This window comes from Boleophthalmus pectinirostris, unplaced genomic scaffold, assembly GCF_026225935.1.
Source record: "Boleophthalmus pectinirostris isolate CB_2022bp ecotype Guang Dong unplaced genomic scaffold, ASM2622593v1 HiC_scaffold_10, whole genome shotgun sequence".
NCBI lineage: Eukaryota > Metazoa > Chordata > Actinopteri > Gobiiformes > Gobiidae > Boleophthalmus > Boleophthalmus pectinirostris.
Window position 1 is genome coordinate 29,061,801 of NW_026570971.1, and position 18,696 is coordinate 29,080,496.

Genomic DNA, 18,696 nt, shown 5'->3' on the forward strand with positions numbered 1-18,696 from the left:
GCAACCTGTTTGTTTCCATTGAGATGTTAATCCTTTGGTTTAAATTGTCCATAGTATGGTATTAAACTAATCTATCTTGCATTTATTCAATTCCAATTGTTATTTATTGCTCAAAAATGTCTTTAAAAACACACATTCGACCGAGTGGAGTCGCGTCTCCAAAAATCTTAACCTGTAATTTGGCTTGCCAGTCTCCATGGAGAATCATAAGTTATCAAAAGTACATAAATTAGCCATACTGTGGATAATTCAAAGCATATTTCCATGGAAACAAGCAGGTGATGGACCCTCCAGTACACAAGTTACACAGAGTACCTCTAAGTAAATGTAGTCAAAGTAAAAGTATGTATGAACAAATATTCCTTCTAGTAGACTACTAGTTAGTTACATTTTAATGCAATTTAATAATTTTAGATTATACTTTTTATACAAAACTTGATCAGTTTGACTAGTTTAGAATATACTTGTGTACATGTTTACCTGTCAATTGAGAATTTTGAACTTGAAATAGGCTATAGTGTTTTTACAAGAAAAGCAATAAAATTTTACCTCATGAAAAGTTATCAAACATTTAGATTTTATTGTGTTCTGTTTTTTGCAGTGAACTACTTTACCTATGAATCTCTGGTAGCATAAAGTCTTAATTTAAATAGCCTAAGTAAATACATAAAACAATTTTGAGAGATGCACATGTGTTTGGAAGATCATTATTCGATGCCAAAAGTATAATATTACCTTATATAATTTGTAATAAAGAGAAAATATGTGTCATATTTATGCTAATGCTTAGTGGAAATTAAAACAAATCAAGCAATCCCATTATTTTAAAATATGTAGTCACTAAAGAAACACTTTATAGAGGTCAATATGAATATATTTGGGCAGTAATATAATAATAAAATGTTCTTCTGTCTTTAGGAAGTAAATACATTGCATAAAGTTATTTCAGATACACAAAATTGTAAAAGTAATCCAGCATTTCTAATGAATGAAAAACAAATCAGCAGCACCAAGCATTGTATATGTACAAGAAAATAAGGAATAAAAATATCTCTGTATCTATGTTATATACAAGAGGTCATAAGGAAAACAAAGCAAAGATGATATGATGATTGACAGGACATAGTGTTATCTATTACATAAGGATGAGTTGTTGTCTTAAAGTCTTTGTTGTCTTTGCTTCTTACAACCAAAGATGCAAGAAGAGACCTCCTCAGGTAAAAGGAGCCCACTCAGGTGAACATTTATGTAGTTATGCCTTATTTGACACTTATTTGATAGTTATTTATAATTTATTATTACCATTTCTATTTTTTTATTGTACTATTTCTTTTTTTTTTATTTCTTTTTTTTTATTTCTTTTTTTTTACTATTTCTTTATTATATTTTATTATATTTCTTTATTATAATATATTGTGTTAAGTTTCTGTATCCAAGTAATTTTCCTTGCGGATCAATGAAATTTGTCGAAGTGAATGTGACATTTACAGAGCAACAGTGACCTCTTGTGGCCAATGAAATATAAACTACTCCTTGATTTCATTTTAATACTTAGAAAAAAGTTTACTAATGTTTGTTATAAATAATCCCACTCCTGCAAGTTCATAATTATTGACAATAAAAATAAATAAATAAACAAAATATAAATAACTTTTCCAAACGCCACGTGATTTTTGTAATGTCATGTGACATTGTTGACGGCGCGTTGCTCTCCTCCCTACGCGCTTCAGATCCTAAACACCATGAAGCAGAGAGCCCGTTTAGTTTTGCTGCTAATGTTAATAACTTTTGAGTTTAATTCTGCTGTAATTTACGTCCTTGATGATAAAAACGGGCTGGGACGAGTGTTTGACGGGATCGGAGGAATTAGCGGTGGAGGGGTAAGACCGAAAACTGACTTACTTCCTGGTACAAGCAAAGTGAATGAACGTCTCTAATGTAAACAATTTTATAACATTTTGTCCTTTTTACTTCAGGCAACCACTCGTTTACTTGTAAATTATGATGAGCCGTATCGCAGCCAGATTTTAGACTATTTGTTTAAGGTAAATGTCTACTGTAATACTGCTAGTTTACATTTTATATCAAAATATCTCAATCTTTATTGTTTTTTTAGCCCAACTTTGGCGCGTCATTGCACATACTAAAGGTCGAGATTGGAGGAGATGCCCAAACTACTGGTAAGTCACATAAGTCTATATTTATACGAATAACTTTAAACTAGCCATCTAACCAAACTGTGCCATGATTTTTAATTGGATACTAAGTTCAGTCCCAATAGCCAAATGAATGCAGTCTTCCTAACCTAGACTTATTCTGTATTTTATGTAAACTATATTTGTGTTGTTAAATCTGTCAAATCAGTTTAACATGACTTTATAGCTTAAAGGTGCACTGTGTAACTTTTCTGATGAAGGGTCACCAGAATTCAAACTATTCTTAAGCAATAAAAACGTGTGGTGAAACAGATGCCAAAAACAAATGCGAAAATATAGATACGTTTAACACACATGCAAAAATATATATATGTTTAACACACATGCAAAAATATAGATACGTTTAACACACATGCAAAAAACACATATGCAAAAATATAGATACGTTTAATGCCACACTGTCCACAAGCAAAGACATCTCCACTCCAAACGGTCAAGCAAGTGGGAGGTACCCCCAGCAGAAACTTGCATAGTACAACATTAATGCCAGAAGAAATACCAAGAGGCTAGCCTAATGCACCAAAACACTGACGGGCCTTGATTTCTTGTCATATCATAGCAAGTAGTAATATATCAGTTAAATATTTTTCTCACTAGACGGAACAGAGCCTTCACACATGCACTATGAGGACGATGAGAACTACTACAGAGGATACGAGTGGTGGCTCATGAAAGAAGCAAAGAAGAGAAACCCCAATATCACACTCATTGGTAGGAAATGCATCCCTTTTAATTTACTTTTTTACACACATTTTTATGTAATGCTTTTCCACCTTCAAGGCACTCAGGAACCACTCAGCCATTCACACACACTCATACACCAGTGTACACAGACACTAGGGACGAGGTGAGTTAAGTGTCTTGCTCAAGGACATAACAACAGCGTCCGTCTGTGGGAGCTGGAATCGCACCGCTGCTACATTAGACATGTAGTTGCTTGTCTACTCTACCAAAGCTCAAGTTTCTTCTAACAGTTCTTCTAATGCAGACACCACACCTGACTTACCTGCAGTTTTTTTTTTTTTTTTTTTACTGTTTTGTACATTTGATTTTGTGAATATGGGTGTGTGGTATGGATGGGACAGTAAACAATAATATTGTTTATCGTGACAAAAAGTGTACACAATAATAATTCGTGGGACATTTTTTATTATCGTGAGACTCGCCAAACAAAGATAATCTCCACGAATCACCATTATTTGCTGAAAAAAGATACTTCTCCATGATATTTTCTTCTTGATCATTGTTGTTCTCACATTCACTAACAAAGTACAACGTTTTAACAGTTGTTTGAATATGGAACCCATTCATAATACTATTCAAATTATCATTATTCCATAACATTTTTAAACTGTCAGCAACTTTTATAAATAATCATTAATAACAATTATCTTGGCACCAAATTTCTATATCATCCCGTGCCTAATGCGTGGGTACTAGACCTGTCACAATAACAATGAAGGATAATACTGAAACTATTATGCCACTGACACAAAGCATAATGATAATCCAGTAAACCCTTTTAAAATAGACAGTATCATTAAAAGGCCTGACCTGCAACAAATAAACAGAGTGAAGTAATAATTAGCCATAGAAGTTATTTATTCTACCGTCTACACGTCAAATATTATCGTATTACAACAAAAATAACAACAATTCTTCCCACTTTTTTGAAAGAAAAGGTACACACGATAAATATTGAACAATAAGTCGATAGAGTGATTAGTGTAACAGGCCTATATGATAGGTACGTAGCTTGGAGTACTAGAAAGAAGTTGAAAGTTGTAACAATGTAACATCTGTAATTCTTCTTTTTTTTTTTTTTTTTTATCTCAGGTTTGCCTTGGGCCTTTCCAGGGTGGGTCGGCCATGGTAAAAACTGGCCATACGATTTCCCAGACATCACAGCTTCGTATGTGGTTAAGTGGATCCTCGGAGCAAAGCAGTACCATGACCTGGAAATTCAGTATATTGGGGTGTGTATCCGATCAGATCTAATATAATGCATTTTCAAAAACATACCTATCTACTCCATACATACTCTCCCTTTTGTAGTTGCTCCACTTAATCTAGCTCTAGTATTTATAATGCACAAATCTTGCATATTTAGGTTCCTCTTTCAAACGGGAAAAAAACAACAACAACAAAAACAGTGTTCTGCTTTATAATTCAGGAAGTGCTCTACTGTGTCTTTAAACTACATACACCTTCACTACAACCATTTGGATAATTTCAGCTCTGGAATATCTGATCTCTACTAAACAAAAGGTAAAATGTAGCTGTTAACTTGTAAACTACCACTTCATGACATCATAAGATAGAACAGAGCATTTGAGCTTTGGAGATGTAGACTGACAGGCACATTCCCTACAAACAAAAGGATAAAATTATTCATGTGTCAATTTACAAATGAAGTATGGGGAAAATGGGGTATATACAGTTGTGGACAAAATTGTTGGTACCCCACTGGTAAGGAAAGAAAAATCAACAATTTTCACAGAAATAACTTGAAATTGAGAAAAGCAATAATAAATAAAAAATATACTGAAAAATAACCAATGAAAATCAGAAACTGTTTTTAAATTGTTGTTCAACACAATTATTAAAAAAAAAACTAATGAAACTGGCCTGGACAAAAATGATGGTACTATAGGGACATGTTAAACTTAGGCGTGTCCTCTAATCTGCATCACAGGTGTCTTCAAACTTGTCCTCAGTCAATCTGCCTGTTTAAAGGGGGACATGTGTCATTGTGCTGTTTGGAGACATGATGGATACAGCACTGAACATGGGCCAGAGAAGAGAAGAAGAGAACTGTGTCAGGAGACTAGAAAGAAAATGTTAGACAAACAGAATAAAGATAAAGACAGTAAGACTGTGTCCAAGCAGCTTGATGTTCCTGTGATTACAGTTACACATGTTCTTCAGAAGTTTATGGTCCACTGGATTGTAGCCAACCTTCCTGGACATAGCTGCAAAAGGAACATTTATGACAAATTAAAGAGATGGATGTTACGAGTGGTAACCTAAGAGCCCAGAACAACCTCCAAACAAATTAAAAGGGCAGTTAGAAGGGCAAGGTACATCAGTGTCAGATCACACCATCCGTCACTGTTTATGCCAAAGTGGACTTTATGTGAGGACACCACTGCTGAGAGCAAATTATAAAAAAGTGAGACTTGAAATTGCTGCAGTGCATATTGACAAGCCACAAAGTTTCTGGGAGAATGTCCTTTGGCCAGATGAGACAAAACTAGACCTCTTTGGCAAGACACATCAGCTCTATGTTCACAGACACAAAAATGAAGCAGACCAAGAAAAGAACACTGTCTCTGCTGAGAAGCATGGAGGAGGCTTGGTTTTGTTCTGGGGCTGTTTTGCTGCATCTGGTACAGGGTGTCTTGAATCTGTGCAGGGTACAGAAAGGTGGAATGAAAGGTGTTGCATAATGTCAGAAAGCTTGGTCTCAGTCATAGGTCATGGGACTTCCTACAGGATAATGACTCAAAACACACAGCTAAAAACACACAAGAATGGCTAAGAACAAAACATTGGACTGTTCTGAAGTGGTCTTCAGATCGCAATCCTATTGAACCATGTCCTCGTCTGTATACATAATGTAGGTGAAATTATTTACATTTAGCTACGAATAGGACTTCCCAGTATGGGCAAGGCAAGGCAAGTTTATTTGCATAGCACAAACAAAGTAATTCAAAGTGCTTTACAGAATAAGAAATACATTAAAATCACAATACGAGAGAGAGAGAGAGACACTAAATGAGAGAGAAGAGTGCAGAATGAAAACCTTTACTATTACAACTTCTGATCCTGGTTTAGCTTTTATAGTTTTTTTTGTTTTTGTAATTCTTAGGTGAAATATCTTACCTAACTACTTTTCCCCATACCTTTTGTGTATAGTCAGTTTGTTTGGTTTCTTTCTCATTCTTGCTTAGTGAAATTTATAATTCACTGTATCTACTGTCATAATCTGTACAGTAAAAATACATCATCTGTTTTTTGTTTTTTCTTAGATTTGGAATGAGCGGAGTTTTGACAGCAAATACATAAAGGTAAACGAAACCACTACTTTTACCCTTTTTTCATACACAAATTACACACCGCTATTAACAACAATAAGAAAAACAGCTTTTACAACATTAATCTTTGACCTTTCTGGCATAACATAACCACGGGTATTTAGGCCTGTTGCTGTAGAGATAAACAATAAAACAAACCATTCTATGTGTGCAACGGAAAGAAGTAACAGAAAGCTGAAAGCATTGAATTATATGTCACTAGATCTTTAAAGGTGCACTGTGTAACTTTTCTGGATGGTCCGTCACATGCTTTTCTTCATGGAGATGTTTTTTGCTTTGTCTGGAATGTTTCAAAGTCAGTCAGAATGAAAGTTTTTCTAAGTATTTTGAGCTATAAAACCACCTGTCATTGAATAAATGTAAACGTAGACCCATTTAATGTCATATTGTGGAACATTCTAAGCAGAGCAATGACATATCGAGAAAAAGAAGCAGGTGATGGACCCCCAACCGGAAAGTTACACAGTATACCTTTAAAACTATAAAAGAGAGTGTTTTTGTTGCCAAGGTGCTCCGGGACAGTCTGGACAAAGCTGGTTTCTCAGAGGTGGGCATCATAGCAGCAGATGGAGACTGGAGCATCGCCAGTAGTGTTTTAATAGACCCCCTGCTGAATGACGCTGTTAAAGTCATTGGGTAAGTATGGACAGGGAGTGTTTAGTATAGTAAAAGGTGAAGAACACGTGAACTTTAAACAAGAGATGGAGGTCTGGTCATTATACTGGTTGGGGTCCGTCACCTGCTTGTTATGTCATTGCTTTGCTTTGAATGCTGCACAATATGACATTAAACACATCTACCGTATTTTCCGGGCTATTAGACGCGCTCTTAAGATTCTAACCCCATCAACAAATGACCACATGCCCCGCAATCCAGAGCGCCCCATACACGAATACACTCAGGTGTCCCAGCACGACTTCAGTAAACTACAAAGCCGCATTGCCCGCAGCGCACGCAAACACGCATGGAGCAGACAGCGACCGCGCGGCGAAAAACACCCACAGCCACACTCATCACTCCACGCTGATGAGAAACGGAACGGAGGAACGAACCAAGAAAACGAGTCCAATGTGCCTTTCTGAGCCACAACTGAACAACTGAGTCACTGTGAACACGCCAACAATCCAGCGGTCCCAGACAGCACCCTCCCTACACGCCACAACTGAACAAAGCCAAGAGTCACCGTGAACGCACCAAACAAAGTCCGACTAACCCATCGAACTGTTGTGTTTTGTTTAAAGTCCGGTGCGGTTTATTTGTGAAACAAGTTAAAAAATAGATCATTTAATGACAGTGTATCTTATAATCCAGAGCGCCTAATAGCCCGTAAAATACAGTACCTTACATTTTTTTCAATTACAGGCAGTTTTATAGCTCAAAAATACCTAGAAAAAAAATAGGCATTCTGACTGTGAGTGGGGTTTCCTCTCTCTCTATCTCTGTAATTACTAAGCCAAAGTCACACAAATTAATAACTGTCCTAATGTCATATTTCGCTCAAGTGAACTAAGGTTTGTGCTACATACATTTTTCTATTAATTAACAATTATATAACCGGGGAAGTCACATTGAGATCTACGCTTTGACAATTGTCACAAATTCGCATTAATAAACAATAATGCATTTTTATCAGATTTATCAAATACAGTGTAGTATCTTCATGTATCTGTAACCACAGACTATTAAGTATATATTATTAGACTTATTTACAGTCATAACATTTTTGATTTATAAACTCATTCTCTAACAAGGCAAGGCAAGTTTATTTGTATAGCACAATTCGTACACAAAGTAATTCAAAGTGCTTTACAGAATAAGAAATACATAATAAAAACAAATCAAAACATAAATAATCATGAAGATTAAAATTAAAAAAGAGAAACATGAATTGGAGAGAAGAGTGCGGAATGAAAAACCTTTCAGTTATATGCACAGTTAAACAGAAATGTTTTGAGCCTGGATTTAAACAGCGTCACAGAAGAGTCTGTCTCACATGTTCAGACTGTTCCAGGTTTTAGCTGCATGAACCTGAAACGCTGACTCCCCTTGTTTAGTCGTGACTCTGGGCACCAGCAGGAGGCCGGTCCCTGAGGTCCTCAGAGTGCGAGATGGTTCATATGACACTAACATGTCACAGATGTACTTTGGTGCTCGGCCATGGAGAGACTTGTACACAAGTAGAGCTGCTTTAAAGTCTATTCTCTGAGGCACAGGAAGCCAGTGCAGAGACCTGAGCACAGGACTTATGTGCTCGTACTTCCTAGTTCGAGTAAGGACCCGAGCTGCAGCGTTCTGGATGTTCTGCAGCGTCTCACAGCTCGTTTTGAGAGACCAGTGAGCAGACCATTACAGTAGTCTAACCTACTGGAGACAAATGCATGGATAAGTTTCTCCAAGTCTGATTTAGACAGTAAACCTTTGATTTTTGCTATGTTTTTTAGATGGTAAAAGGCTGCAGATGTTATTGATTTGATGTGGCTGTTAAAGTTCAAGTCTGAGTCCATTATTACCCCTAGATTTCTTGCCTGATTTGAAGGTTTTAGAGAGAGAGACTGGAGGTGACTGCTGACACTGTCCCTTTGTTTCTGTGGACCAAAGACTATGACTTCAGTCTTGTCAGAGTTTAGCTGGAGAAAGTTGTTTTGCATCCACACACTGATCTGTTGGATGCAATGACCAAGTGAGTCCACTGGTCCATAGTCTCCTGCTGCCAGAGAGACGTAGATCTGAGTGTCATCTGCATAATTGTGGTACGACACGTTATTGCTGCTTATTAACTGGCCTAATGGCAGCATGTAGAGATTGAACAACAGGGGGCCCAGGATTGACCCCTGAGGCACCCCACAGGTCAGGGCCATGTGATCTGAGACACAGTTTCCAATTTCAACAAAATACTTCCTGTCTTCTAGATAGGACTTGAACCAGTTTAGTACAGTACCAGAGATGCCCACCCAGTCAACAAAACAACAAGTCAACAAAACAAATTATTAGGTTCAGTTTTTGTGTATTTTCTGTTTAAATAGTTATGGTAAATGAATTGTCCGTAGAGTAAGAGTGTGCAAAAATATCAAAATATCGATATATTGTATCATGTAATGTGATGATACAGTATCAATATTGTGGACTGCTATATCGATACATCACCAAGTGTATTTTTTGGGATATTTTACTAAGGTATTTTGTTACAGTGCTACAGTTTTCTTGCTTGTTTAGAGGAAGGAAACAAGTTTATGCAACACATTTGACATATTCACTGTTTTGCTGATTAAAATGGGTGTGTTTCATATTCACTTTGTACAAGAAGTGGTTTAACAAAGACTTTTAGTATCACAGCCATGATTTAGCCTTTATTTTTTATTGAACCATGTAGAATCAATTTGAAATGCATTGACATATGTATCTTATCTTGGCCTATGTACTGAGGTAGGCATCGTATCGGCAACGTCTTAATGATACACAGCCCTACCGTAGAGTATTGGTGTTAACTCCTTTCTTTATTGTGTAACATTAACACTAAGCATGTGACAGGCAGATGAAATCTCTGCACTCTGGGTGTGTCTCTGTGCTTCTTTCAGCTTCTTTCAAATTGTTAGTTTCATTTGAAGTGTGTATGATTTTTAAGATTCTCAAATTTCTGCTTCATTTGGTGGCACAAAACCTGATGTAAACATAAATGATAGTTTTAAACCAATCAAGAGGCAGTTTGTGAAGAAAAGTTGAAAAATATGTTGAAAATTACAGGAAGCAGAGTTCTATTTTAGAGATTCCCACACTGATAACATCACACTGGGAGAATTCTATCAAAACGTTTGGCACAATTTACGTAAAACAAACTGATATTTTAACCATGATTTCAACAAATTCAAAGTATTCTCTTATCTTTTTATTTATCAAACAATAATCTCTGTGTACATTAAAGGAGTTTTTGGCCTAGTGTACTACAGGTTTGCTACTACGTGTTTGATAGGAACACTATTCCCTAGTGTGATGTCATGATTTTCAACCAGAAAATAAAATTTGAAACCTAAAAAATGACCAAACTGGGGAAGATATTATAATTTTTTTTTGTGTGAAATTTTAAATATAATGATCTTAACTGTGTTTTAGTGAAGTGAGTAATCTAACCTGTCATAGGCGCTTTAACTCCACACTGTGCCAACATGGGTCAAAGGTTAATGTATGTGACTGTTTGGGTGGACTATATTATTTATAAAGCATTTCAATATATATAAGATGATGCAATAAACAAAAGTGAAATCTTCAAACTTAAAAAAAAATATATATATTATATGGTGTTTAAATGTGTTTTATCAACGTTAAATGTGCACTATGTACCTTTTTTGTTGGGGGTCTGTCACCAGCTTGTTTCAGTGCGTATGTCATTGCTCTGCCTGGAATGTTCCGCAGTATGACATTAAACATCTCTACCTTACTATTATCCAATTACAGCTGGTTTTATCGCTCAAAAATACCCAGAAAAACAGGCATTCTGACTGTGAGCGAGATATCCTCTCCACAAATGTCTCATCATTTGGTCTAGTTTGGTTTCCATGGAGATACAAAGATTTATTAGGCAAGGCAAGGCAAGTTTATTTGTAAAGCACAATTCGTACACAAAGTAATTCAAAGTGCTTTACAGAATAAGAAATACATTAAAATCATAATAAAAACAAATCAAAACATAAATAATCATGAAGATTAAAATAAAAAAAAAGAGAGACATAAATTGGAGAGAAGAGTGCGGAATGAAAACCTTTCAGTTATTTGCACAGTTAAACAGAAATGTTTTGAGCCTGGATTTAAACAGCATCACAGAAGAGTCTGTCTCACATGTTCAGGAAGACTGTTCCAGGTTTTAGCTGCATGAACCTGAAACGGTGACTCCCCTTGTTTAGTCCTGACTCTGGGCACCAGCAGGAGGCCAGTCCCTGAGGTCCTCAGAGTGCGAGATGGTTCATATGACACTAAGATGTCACAGATGTACTTTGGTGCTCGGCCATGGAGAGACTTATACCATATTGGGAAACATTCCAGATGGAGCAATAACATTTCCATGGAGAAAAGCATTTGTCTCTGACTCTCTACCAGAAAAGTTACACAATGCAGCTCACAGATATTGCATTTAAAATATCTAGACACAAAATGTACTTTAACTACTCTAAAAACAAACCTTACCTGAATATTGTACTTTTAAAATTTTGCTTTTCACTAATCTCTTCACAATTTTCACATTGAATGAAATGTGCATTTTCTTTACTCACATGCATTATTGTATATATTGTTAATTTAAATTTAACCAATGCTATGATCTTATATTGTCTTCACCTCTGTGGCTGTAGCTGCTTCGTTACACTCTGGATAAACAGGGTCTGGAGCATGTGCGGATCGTTGCTAGTGACAACCAGTGGGAGCCCATAGCCCTGAATGTGCTAAAGGACCCCGAACTCAGCGCAGCCGTAGATGTGATAGGGTAGGATGCACTTAATCTTAGCTAGTTCTGCTAACCTAATCTGGCTAAAGCATGTTAATAATGTCTTTTTGCTAGATGCATGGTCTTGGTTTGAATGCATGAGATAGTAAAAGCTGGGGAGACGTCTACGAAATATGCTTTTATTTTGTTAATTTAAGATTTAAAGATGCACCTGTTTGCTTCTGTGGATAATATGTCATTGCTTTGCCTGGAATGTTCCACAGTATGATATTAAACATTTCTACCTTACATTTATTCCATTACAGGTGGTTTTATAGCTCAAAAATACCTAGAAAAACAGGCATACTGACTGTTAGCTGGTGTCGCCTCTCCACGGATCTGACCCAACACTTGGTCTGGTTTGGTCTCCATGAAGATAGAAAGGTTTGATACCATACTGAGGAACATTCTAGACAAAGGAATAACATCTCCATGGAGAAAAGCATTTGACGGACCCTCCACCAGAAAAGTTACACAATGCAACTTTAATGAATGTGAATCTTGCAGCTTACATTGTCTTTCTTATTCCTCCCCAGGGCGCACTATCCGGGCACCAACACAGTCCTGGACGCTCTGAAGACACAGAAGCAGCTGTGGTCTTCAGAGGATTACAGCACTTTTAATGACGAGGTGGGAGGAGGCTGTTGGGCTCGCATCCTCAACCAGAACTATGTGAATGGCCTTATGACGGCGTGAGTCATTTTGAATGGTCGATAGATGATTGAGTACTTTTATCACACACACACAGGTTGTATGTGTTTGTTTATGACTGACTGTTTTAATTGTAGCACCCATACCCAGGCCCATACTGTTTACATTGGTCTGATTTGACCAGTCAATAAAAGACGATTGTAGTGATTAAAAAATAAATAAATATGTTACAATACTAGAAACATTCTGTGCACAAAGAATTACAAAGTTGTAGTTTTGTTTTTATAGATAACTACTAGTATTATTCCTGCTATTACTATCTACTATTGCTTGCACTCTTCTCCTGAGTATTTTCCCTTAAATGCTTATAGGCTATACTAGAATAACAGTTAACACACATTTAGATAGATGTAAGAATGCCAGTTTATAGCCTTGGGTTAAGTATCTGCTCTCCCTTTTACATATCACTTGATAAAAATGATTCCTAAAAAGAATTAGGTTCAGACAAATAACAATAGTGCTTTCATTTCCTATATCCAATGTCGAAACATGTGTGAAATTAACATTTTTGATGAGCTAGCCCTTTGACCAGACCAAAGCTCTGGTTGGGAAATACTGCTTTAAACCACTCTGCAAAAATGCTTAACATTATGCGCTATGAGTAATGTGAGCAAGAGACAGTTTTTCCTATTGAATACATTGTGTTTTTACATGAAATATTGAAAAGGTAAATTCCCAAATATAAAACCTGATCATTTCTATTACTGACTAGACCCAAGACCATGCTATATTGCAACAAAATTATGTAGTTGAACAATATTCATTTTACCTGCCCCCATCTGTATTAAATAATATTGGCCTATACATTGTAATGGTGTCATCTGAAACCCAGCAATAACCCTTTTGCAGAACCATTTCATGGAATCTAATCGCGAGTTACTATGACGATCTCCCTTTTGGTCGAGATGGGCTGATGACGGCCGAGGAGCCCTGGAGCAACAACTACGTAGTGGAGGCTCCAATATGGATCACAGGTCTGGATTATTTAGCTTAATATTTCCTGTTTGAATTGAATTATCTTATTTTTTGTGCTGTCTTCTTTAGCCCACACCACACAGTTCACTCAGCCTGGATGGACCTACCTACAGACTGTGGGGCATTTAGTACAAGGTGGAAGTTATGTAGCTCTCACTGATAGAAAAGGGAATCTCACAGTTGTTATAGAGACAATGGTACGTATACTTAAAGTCATATTGTGCAAATCAACATTTGAAGGTTTAAAACATGTTTCAGTGTAGTTTGCATCTAAAACATACTTTTTAAATGTTTTTTTTTTTTTTTTTTTCACAGACTCATGATCACTCCATTTGTATAAGACCTCCACTTCTTCCTTTTAACGTCACGGCCCAGAATGCAACTTTTCATCTGAAGGGGTCATTTGTAAGTTTCACCAAATACAAACCAATAACCTCATTTAAAGGTGCACCAAAAAACTTTTCTGATGGAAGATCCACTACCTACACCATAAAACATTATTGAATGTTCCACTGTTTTGCATTAGACTTATCTATCTCTATGGAGACGAAAAGATGACGCCACTAAGCATAGTTACAGGCCAGAGATGAATTCTTTTATTCAATGAATGTAAGATAATCAGGTTTAATGCAATACTTTGGAACATTCTAGGCAAAACAATAACATCACCATGGAGACAAGCACCAGAAAAGTTGCACAGTACATGCTTAAAGATAGTATGACCTTAATGTTAACACACTATTTTCAGGCATCCATCAAGGAGCTACAAGTTTGGCGATCGCAGTTTAACTTTAAATCCAAGAAGCCAATCTTTTTTGAGAAGCTAAGTCCCCTAAAGGTACGGTATTAAACAAAGTGAAGTATGAGTGGTAATTTGTATTTGTCCATTTTAGTAACTGAAGACCTGGTTTAGTCCTAGTTGAGATTTAGGTTTTAGTCCCAATACAGCCAGTTCAGATCTGGCTAAATCCCGGTTTTCACTCTGGTGTAGAACTAGTTTATCTTGTCTGGTTTGTTTATAAGAACTGGATAATATCTGGGCAGGTATTAGTTGTAAGAGATTTGAGAATTATTGAAGAATTACATCAGAAACCAAAATGACCTCTTATTTTTGTAGACTTTGGATGGAACGTTCTCTGGAGTTACAAGAAGACGAAGTTTACACTCTAACGACTATAACAACAGGGGTGAAAGGCAGCCACCCTGATCCACCCCCATCTGCACCATTTCCCAAAGTTTACAAAGACGATTTTGACAGCAGTAAGTGGCACCATATACATTTACAGTGCATTTTAGTAATATTTGACGTCTTGGGCAACGATTATGCACAGATGGTATTATTATCCATATTATCTTAAAATTGTTATTTTGTTGTGAAATAATGAAAAAAAATATACTTACTAGAAGCCTTATTTGCATTTAGTATTATATTGAGTAGTTCAGCGACGATAACAAATTTTGAAAACACAATAACAGTAAAGCAGGATAATCCCAGTTAACACTTTTATAATATAGTTGATCATTAAAAGGTAACAAATAAATGGCAGAATTAACCGATAAATAGCCATAGAGGTTACTTAGTTAACTCTCTACAGCTTTTATCTTATTTTTGTATTACCAAAAATCTCCCCTCCATACAGTACTGCAACAAAAATGTACACAGAATACATACTGAGACCAAATTACATTGTTCCAGGTATCATATTGAACGATAAGTTTATATAGTAATGACTGTGACAGGCCTAGTATTGGGCAAGTGTCTAAAACTATGTAATATGGCCATTTGGTACAGCGCCATTTGTTAAAAATGGCACTGTACATAAGATAAGATCAACTTTATTGATCCAAAGGGGAAATAAAATACTATAAAAATAATAAAATAATCTTTGCTTGTCCAAACAGAAGATCCTCCTTTCTCTGAAGCTCCGAACTTTGCTGACCAGACTGGAGTTTTTGAATACTACAAAAACCTGACAGACCGTGGACCCCATGTTTATACTCTGAGACAAATTCTTACTCAGACGCCGATCACATGGGCCACAGATGCAGATCAGACCATCAGTGTCATAGGAGACTATCACTGGTAAGTAGTCTACGAAACTACTATATTGTTTCAACAGCTTTCTAAAATACCCATTGCTGCTCATACAACATAAACTTCAATTGACACACAAATATTCCAATATACATTTGGAAATAGGTAAGTACACTTTATTGTCCTGTTATCCTCTGCATTTGACCCATCCTTCAGTAACATAAGGCATTTAAAAGGGGACATCTATGGTACTGTGGTACTGGCAAAAAGTACAGGCTTGTTTGTGTCTTTTTTCCAGGCAGAATCTGACCATCTCATGTGATGTCTTTATGGAGAAGGTGAAGACTGGTGGGGTCTTCATAGCAGCCAGAGTGGACAAAGGAGGCCAGTCCATCCGCAGCGCCAGAGGGGTCTTCTACTGGGTCTATGCAGATGGGACATACAAAGTGACCAGTGACCTGGGTATGCAAGTTATTACTAACACTGCTATTAGGACTGGACATTATAATACCTTATACCACAGTCAGTGAGTATTCCGATGGCTAACTGCCCTGCGTTAATACCATACAACTATAATAAAATCTGGAAGGTGAACCCAACCTGGCATCATATTGTTTTCAGTGGCCTGTGCTCATTGGTGCATGGGCTCAAAAATTGTTTTCTCTTCTGCATTACTTCCTCAATACACACTAGCACCTCCCACCCATGTAATGTCTGTAATGTGCACGGTGTGGTGCGTTTGGACCAATCAGAGCGATAGTTGCTACAGCGGAGCTCGTGCGGGCTCAAAGTGGGGCTAGGCTAAGTCTTACAAAGCTAACTTTTAGGCACTTTGAGTATTTAAAATTTTTGTTTATGCTGTGAAAATAGAAATGAATCCTTTCAGAATCCGACCTTTGTGAAAATTGTCCATTCCCTGTCAGTCGAACATGAGCAGTTTGAATTCCCAAAAAATGCATTGCAAACTCATTTTGGTCCGGGGGCCGTATCCAACCTACTTTGATCCCAAAGGGGCCAGATCAGAAAACTCGTGTCATATATACCCGGAAAATAGCAATAAGTTCAAATATTTGTGCAGAGAAACGCAAATCAAGTCTTCATTTGTGCTGCTCTGGTGGGAGGGGCCACGCACAGAGGTGCTGGAGACGCTGCTATGCTAAGCGGCGCAGAAAATTACCAATATTTTAATAGAAAATATAACTAAAATATTTTAGTAGAAAATCAGCCGAGGGCCACATTAAAGGTCTTGGAGGGCTGGATCTGGCCCCCGGGCTTTATTTTTGACACCTGTGAACTAGTATTTGAGATATTTACAGACCGTGGACAGACTTTCCACATTTACAAGTTAGATAGTTCAGTTTGTAGCCGTGGTATAAGCACATTATACAAGTTTTAATGCATTTCACAGAGGAACATCTACTATTTATGACTCTGAACTACTAGCCAGATGCATTCAAATTTTCTGTACTATAACTAATATTTGTAGCCTGTAGTTTGTAGTTTGACTGTATTTTTAGCAGCAGTGTACACCTAATTTCTAATACTATATTATTGTGGAAAAATGTCATTTTGGAAATTGACAAATTATGTAAAACAAGTTTTGGGTGTAGTGTGCTACTAATTAATATGTGGGAATGTATTGATTGTAAGAAACATATGTGAACAGCAAAAGAAACTGACTAAGTATAACAAATTCACATAGCTATTTTAGGGCACTGCTGTTTCTTGTACAAAAGAGACATACTTATTTGGCAATAAACATGAAACATAACTATGATTTCATTGTTATCTCTCTGTAGCTGGAGAGTTTGTGCTGGCTGAAGGGCTGTCTGGTACACGCGCGTATGGCTGGTACACATTGACACTCAAAGTTCAAGTAAGTGTTTTTTTTTTCCTCAATCAGTGGCTTTACATGCACACCAAAATCTGACCATTATCTGATTTCTGGAGTATTCAGGTTACTGTGTCAAGTTTACAGCTAAGTCTCATGTGATCTGATATATTTGTGATTGTTCGCACCTTTGCAGTTTTTGCCAAGGGGCAAAATTGTGTGAAAAAAAAAAAAAGACAAACTAATGTGGCAAGACAAACATGAAGTTATAAAGATTTGGAGATCTTGGCCAGAGAAAAAAATTGATTTGAGAGGGGGTTGAAGAGGCTGTTTTTGTTAAGAAAGAAAAATCCTTCCTTGAACAGAAATGGAGGCCTCAGACATAATCTTTCTCCTATTTACAACTCCATTCTTAAACCGAAATCAAACCAAACAAAGAAAACAATAGGGATAGCCAGGGCAGGCCGAGAGGTGTGAAAGCACTCATGGCCTTGAATGATTCTGCTAATATGACCGCACACTCAGTGCAAGATCAATAAGCCTAGCCAACTAACAGAAACTGTAAACAAGTAGGTGTGTTAGTTTCAGAGTCGTTTCAGTGTAGTTAGCTCCTCCCTTCAAGCAGATAAAAAGCAGTGTCCACAAGCATCTGATCAGACCTGAAGAGGCAGCTTGGATGAGCTGTGAAACATATTTGACAAAATAAACTGACTTTCTCCTTTTGCTTTGGATTCTACCTGGACGACTATGGGATTTTGCAGATAGATTTAGAGAGTTATTTTAAAATCACTTTGTCTTCCAAATACAAGAGTTACCCTAAGAATCCATTGATAAACTGGCACATCAGTTTTTAATGATCAGAATTCTTTTGTGCATGTAAACACAGTCCAAGAATCAGATATAATTATTACGTTATCTCTTTATTGTAATTACTGTTATTATTATGATTTTTACTGACCATCTAAATGTATCTACTGTAAATTTCCCTCAGCCAATTAGTTCATGTTTAATTATTATATATATTGTTTTTTTAAAGGGTCAGTTTGCATATGGATTGCTGAATGGATACACCCTGTGGAAGAATGCTGTGGTACTCACTCCCAAAAATGGCTGGGCGGCCATTGGGACAAGCTCCTATGAACTGGCTCAGTTTGATAACTTTGCAGTGGAAGCAGAGTAACAGCACAAACTGCCTGTGCCTTTTTAAGTGAATGACACTATGTTTGAGAATGATACTTGACTTGATTCATATTTTGATGTTGATTAGATTTTTATTTGATTTTATAAATTTGAATTTTGTTGTAATAAATTATTTTTGCAATTACCTAATGCACTATCATTTTTGTTCTTAATATTTCTAA

At 36.6% G+C, this 18,696-nt stretch overlaps 1 protein-coding gene across 1 annotated transcript; it reads left to right on the plus strand.

The window, feature by feature from the left end:
- The first annotated feature begins 1,689 nt into the window (after positions 1-1,689).
- On the plus strand, positions 1,690-18,659 carry galcb (galactosylceramidase b). Its single transcript, XM_055157823.1, has 17 exons — positions 1,690-1,880; positions 1,977-2,045; positions 2,117-2,180; positions 2,814-2,927; positions 4,053-4,192; positions 6,248-6,286; positions 11,653-11,783; positions 12,320-12,475; positions 13,344-13,468; positions 13,539-13,666; positions 13,785-13,874; positions 14,218-14,252; positions 14,548-14,729; positions 15,372-15,552; positions 15,803-15,966; positions 17,304-17,380; positions 18,372-18,659. Exons 1-17 carry the CDS (start codon positions 1,743-1,745, stop codon positions 18,513-18,515), a joined length of 1,977 nt encoding a protein of 658 aa, XP_055013798.1. The 5' UTR covers positions 1,690-1,742; the 3' UTR covers positions 18,516-18,659.
- The last annotated feature ends 37 nt before the right edge of the window (positions 18,660-18,696 follow it).

Bases quoted from the DNA above. Each gene is read 5' to 3' on its own strand.
- galcb (XM_055157823.1), top strand. From the start codon at position 1,743: ATGAAGCAGAGAGCCCGTTTAGTTTTGCTGCTAATGTTAATAACTTTT. The intron at 1,881-1,976 runs GTAAGACCGAAA...TTTTTACTTCAG, and splicing joins GAGGAATTAGCGGTGGAGGG to GCAACCACTCGTTTACTTGT. The intron at 13,469-13,538 runs GTCTGGATTATT...TGTCTTCTTTAG, and splicing joins GGCTCCAATATGGATCACAG to CCCACACCACACAGTTCACT.